Source organism: Polyodon spathula, chromosome 2, assembly GCF_017654505.1.
Source record: "Polyodon spathula isolate WHYD16114869_AA chromosome 2, ASM1765450v1, whole genome shotgun sequence".
Taxonomy (NCBI): Eukaryota; Metazoa; Chordata; class Actinopteri; order Acipenseriformes; family Polyodontidae; genus Polyodon; species Polyodon spathula.
Window position 1 is genome coordinate 94,935,792 of NC_054535.1, and position 6,000 is coordinate 94,941,791.

Here is a 6,000-nt window from a genome sequence, read left to right on the forward strand (position 1 = left end):
CATTCAAATTTGTTATAGTGCCACCTTGTGGGCAAATGCTGGATCTTTCTACACAGTTATAGTACGGTACTAACTGCAGATCATCTCAGGTTCTGTACTATCTCAAGTTTACCTTTTTTTTGTGTGACCTAAATCTTATCATACACTAGAACACTATCATTTAATAAATGTAGTGAATACAATTGATCAATTGCAAGGAACTAAAAGTAGCATTCCACCTGTGGATGATCCTGTGGTTAGTACAGAGGGCAGTACTAATGATAGTCTGCAGGGTAGTTTCAGTTATAACAAATGAAATCTGCAGGTGTGTTTTAAGATGTTCTCAAATGCAAGACTATAAAACATGTTAAGTTAGCCCAGGGGTTCACCGTGCACTGTGCTAATGTGTTACTCATGAATAGAGCCCCTACGTTAGGCCTAATTTTGAGTGAGCTCAAAAAGTAGATTGACATTCATTTACATTCTGCTATTGTATTGACTAGTACTGGAAAAAATAAAACATAACTTTAAACTTATTTGGATCAAGCTACTGAAAATCTTTAGATTTAATGTTGAAGGTAAAATATATTGAGAGCAAGTTACATATATTGCTCTTTTTGGTGCTGAAAGGGTAATTTAATGTTATTCCATTAAGTGTGTTTTATTTTAAAACATGAAATGCACCATTTGTTTTCGGGAAGCTTAAATTCAGCTTTAAAACTAAAGCTGAAATATGCAGTACAAGAATCCAGCATTACTCTCCTGTCTCCTTCCCCACGCAATACCATTTTGCAATACACAAAGACAAAATTATCAGTTTAACCCTGAGGTCTGTACTAACTTGGATTATGTTGAATATTTATTGATAGGGCACAGGTATTAAAATGCCCTGGACAGCTGATGAAAAGCTAATCCTGTGGACTTTAGTTGCAGTTATATTTGGTTTATACCAAGCTGTTAATGGCGGCAGTCAGTAGTCAGATATATCACACTGACTTGGGGGACACCCACTGAGAAGAGTTGCCTGTGGGAGGAAAACTGATCTGGAGATATCCCGTACTGTTTAATACACATGGCTCAATACGTGGCAAGCCTTAACTTGTCTTTGTGAGCCTGGTGTGGTACTTGGCAGTGGTGTTAGAGGAACTAAATCGGGATAAATTAACCCAGGGATGATGAATCATTAAATCTGTAACAAAAACATCAGTTGCTGACTCCTACACTTCTAGCACTGATCCAATAACAGGAGAGTGTTCTAGAGAAATACATGTACTTAACTCTTAATCCTCTTCTGTTATAAAACCGAAAGAAGGACATGGGAAAGGTTAATGTGTGCCTTCAAAAGAACCTGAATATTTTACAATATATCAGTTACATATAAATAAATACACATATAATAAACATATTGTTTATTGTTTTGCTTGAGATGTGTTGTTTTATAGCTGTAATTTTGTTTTACAGTTTAGGGATGGATATTTTGATATCATATAGTTCTGATGCAACAGTCACAGCCACGTTGATTTTGCTGGTGTTTTCCAGTGTCACTGTTGTGTGTGAGTGGTTAGAGGCTTTCTTCTATGTAGAGGATAGCGTTTAGCCATACGAGATCACAGTTGTATTTTAAAATTAAACTATAACATTGGAATGTAACTAACAGGCTATACACAACCCCAACTTCTATAACTAAGAAGGTTATTTTTAACATGCTGCTGTCTAATTGAGGGCAGATAAAGTTACTTTGAAATCATTATTGATTTTATTCTATTTTATTTTTCATTTCACGAGTACACAAAACACATTAATAAATCACTCACTTTTTAAGGTACCATTTGTTTAGAGTTGACTTTAACTGAAACATAATTTGAAATCCGTCAATTGTTCAAGAAGCCACAGTTCCTCGGGTACTTGCAAAACCTTTCAATTCCTTCATTAGCTGCTGAAACACATTCTTTAGAGTGGCTGGGTGGAGGTATTGAAAAGGAAGCAAACCAGAAACACAGTCCTGTTCACTGATGAAGCCTAATTGGGAAGGCATCTGTAACATAAAATAACATGCAAACAGTTCTGTGTTTGTAATGCTGAAGTTGAAGACATTTGATTCTGTTGTACATGGATTATATATTAACTTGAATAATTAGGCCTAATTACTTTAGAAAGAATATGTGAGGCTTAAACTTTGGTAGCTGGTATTTTCAAACTCATTTGCTTTTCTATTTTACTTGGAAAGTGAATTACTACATTTGATTATGTTTCAAGGAAGACTCTTAGCCTAAAAGTTGACAGATTTATAACATCCAATAGTGCTGAATTAAGAAATACTAAAATAAACTAAAGTTCAATGACAAACAGTTCAATTAGAAGTCTTTTTCAATGTCTTCCAGTTCATAACAGTATTCTGTGTGTTCTTCAAAAACACTAAAAATAAGAGGCCCTGGCATTTCTGCTCTATCTTCCTAATATAGATGTATATCTTTTTTTTTTTTTTTTTTTTTTTAACTTAAAGGTGAGAAGCAAATATCATCAGATATTGGAGCCAGTGGGGAATCTGTGAACATGACCTTGGGCGTATTAGCTAGTACTCATGAGACTGCTGTACTGGTACCTCAGACAGCTGGCAGTCCACCATACTGATACGGTCAACCTCAATCACTACGCCGCACAATTAGGTAGGTTATGGTTTAGTGAACCTCTCCTGCTTGTGTTCAAGGTGCAAACCTCAGTCTAGCATGAGTCAACCTTGTAAGTAATTAACTAGAACCATAAAGATGTTCCTAAAAGTTTGTAAAACCCTGTGCTGGGTTATCAAGCTGAGCAGTGTGCCATTTGTTGCCCATTTCAACCCACTCGGAGCATTTGTATAGATAGATAATAGTCGCTCTTCAGATATATGTACATTAGATTAATGAGAGTTTTCACAGACATGTTAGCCGTTTATGATTAATGCAGAATGACTGGATGGGATATTTGTTCTTCATTTTACCACAACAAATTGTGTTTTTTATAAAAGCACTATAAGTGAAATGCAATATTTTAACACTGTCACCTTTGCTTCTTTCCAGGGTTGGTGTATGTGATGTATCTAGACAACAACACGACAAATGGTTATTTTTTTTATGTAAAAGCAAAAAATGTAAGACAGTCATTGTTACAGTACCTTAATAATAACAAGACTGTATAATTTACAGTATTACATTAGTTTAGAGTTTGACTAAGGGCTTTGTTTTCCGTATGTCCTGATTTAGAAAATAAAGCAGCAGCATTATTATTCTGTTCTGTTACTCCTTGTCTCCCTAGGAGCCTCTTGTTGTGGGATCCCTTCCTTTCCCCTCTAGTGGTACACTGACGCTGAAAGCAGAGCTTCCAGTTCCCTCACTGTTCCTCGTCCACATTTGTGCTCAACCCAAAGTTCCTCCAGATCAGGTTTGTTGTTTCTTTAACTGTATATTTTAGTAAACAGTGCTACTAAATGAAAAGCACTGTTTTGACCGTAAATCGTTGTTAGTTGTGAATATGGCTCTGTGTTTCAAGAATAAACACTGCTGTTTAGTTCAAGTCAGTTAGTGTACACATTTTTGTGGCAGTCTGTATGATGTGTGTTTTAAACTGCAATATTTCTGTTCTGTTGTGTGTGTGTGTCTCTCTCCTAGATAACAGGTTTGAATATCATGTCGCTCACCAAACGACAAGTGGTAATTGTGTGGAAATATGGCAGTCAATTCAAAGGTAGTGTTTGTGATTTATAATTCTAGTTCAAGTTGATTCTTGGTTTACTCATGCTTGGAACTAAAGCGTAGTTTTTAAAGTAGTGAATAAAAATAACAGCTGACTTTACATGTAGAACCAGAGACAGGCTTTAAAGTAAACCACATTGACAGAACAGCCAAATAACAGCAACAGAGAAACAGATTGAAAGTGAACACTTAAAACGTCAAAGGAAGGAGTACAATAAAGCAATAAGACCCGACAGGGTGGGCGCTATTGGGCAATACCTCCCACCCTGGGGAACTGTCGGGGAAAAAAAAAAAATACATAAGTTTTGTGGTTTAAAATGTAGATGGGTCAAGGTTATCTATCTAGGTGAAAAGGTAATTATGCTGTACTTTTTATCTCCTGGTCATCTATTGAAAATCAATGTACCCTCCTGTCTAGGGTACTCGACAATGAGATGCCAGGAAATAAAATACCCAGTTTAATATCTTTGAACACATATACATTGCGTGCAGAAGTCTTAGACATGTTGCATTTTTCTTCTCTGATGCATTATGAGCATCAACAATTTACTCAAAGCCTCCAGTAGTGTTTTCTACTATTATAACAACCTTGACTTGCAGAAAGAAGGAAAAACATTGAGTGAAATAACTCGCATCAGTCGGTTTTCAAGGTGTGGTATCTGAAGCATAGTCAGCAAGTACAGAGACATATCTGTACTTGACAAACCCAGGACTGGAAGACCCAAAAAGCTGTCCAACAAAGATGAGCAATACTTGAATATAATATCCTTAAGGAACAGAAAGAAGACAAGCATAACCTGGGCGCGAATACCTACTGGCAAAAAAAAATAAATTACTTTTAGGCATACAAGCAGAACGACAGTAGTTCTGCCTAATTGTAGCAGCAATGTGAATAAAATGTCCAAGTCAGCAAAATACATTGATACACTCACAGCGAAAGACTGGTTACAGTATTTAAGAACACTCACTTTATAAAGCTTTTTAAGCAATGTTCATAATCCTTGTGAGGTGAGAATTCTCTCATGACACACACCAGGACACAGTAGATAATATACATATATTATATATGTTTTATATATATATATATATATATATCTATATATAATATATATATATTATATGTATATATATAAATATAAATATATATATACTATTATACATATATATGTATATATAACAGAACATAACTTTGTTTTGGGCCCTGTTACACACACACATGAATATTAAAGTAAAAAGACTCAATTTGAGTAATCATGTAAGGTTATGAATGCTGTTCCAGTTAAGAATCTGAGAATTTTCCGCAAAGACAGATTCAAATATGTAAAATATTGTTAACTTTTTGTCTAACTGAGCCAGCTCTGATTTTTTGGGAAATTTACTCACCTTGTTCAATACCACTTTTCTGAACTGATTTTGCTTTCACGTTGTATTAAAACAAATTAAGCAAACTTTGTTTGTGTGCCCGAACTAAGAGCACATCTTGAGTTCATTGATAATAAAAACAAACTATTCCCCTATTATTATTATTATTATTATTATTGTATCATTTACTGAGAAGGATAAGGATATTTTTATGAAAAGAAAGAAATATGTTTGTTTTTGTAAAACTTAAAATGTGTGTGTTTGTCTTTTGCAGAGAAAGCTGAAGTTTCTGGTTTTTACAGAATGCATGCAGTAGACTATTGGGGTCGACCAGGAGAATATTCACTGCCTGAAAAATACACAGAAGAGCATTGGAACTTGTCTTTTCTTTTAAAATATATAATATAGCATCTTTTTAGGGATATTTTTGGTATTGTATATTGTGAATACTGTGTATCGATAAAGCACCTTTATTATTAACTTACTATGATTACGTTTAAGATTCTACATTGACAAAGCTTGAATAGACCAGCTAAGAATGAATTGACACAATTGTGGTGTTCTGTCTACCAGAAGTTGTATAAAAATATATTAATACCATTTAAAAATTATTGGAACCAACGCTTATTATACCATAATTCAATGTAAGAGATTAAGGACAAGCATTTGGTAAACTTTAACTACTTTTTAATAAAACAGATACACAATTTCTAGTAATTTAACAAATAATCTATCAAAAAACAAACTTATTTCATTTAAAGTATTCGTTCATGACAAAAGTATGCTTTAGTATTTTGTGTGGCCTTCTTTTGCTTTTATTGAAGCTTTCAAACATTTATGATCATTCTTAAACTACATTACAGCTTGTTGGTGAAATCTGAGCTCACTCTGTCTGGTGTATTCAGACAGATTTGGATACACAGTGCTT

At 34.3% G+C, this 6,000-nt stretch overlaps 1 protein-coding gene across 3 annotated transcripts in view; it reads left to right on the top strand.

Moving 5' to 3' along the window:
- The window catches only part of LOC121304220 (alpha-L-iduronidase-like), a 50,083-nt gene extending 44,359 nt beyond the window's left edge, over positions 1 to 5,724 (top strand). The window contains exons 3-6 of one of the 3 annotated variants that reach the window (XR_005947926.1): positions 2,483 to 2,645; positions 3,274 to 3,399; positions 3,627 to 3,702; positions 5,347 to 5,724. Coding sequence is in view for 1 of the 3 variants with exons in the window: in XM_041235228.1 (XP_041091162.1) it covers positions 3,274 to 3,399; positions 3,627 to 3,702; positions 5,347 to 5,480 (336 nt within the window). In the remaining 2 variants the exon portion in view is untranslated. The remainder of the gene's footprint in view (positions 1 to 2,482; positions 2,646 to 3,273; positions 3,400 to 3,626; positions 3,703 to 5,346) is intronic. The other 2 variants (XR_005947927.1, XM_041235228.1) reach the window with 2 other exon arrangements.
- Positions 5,725 to 6,000: the final 276 nt, after the last annotated feature.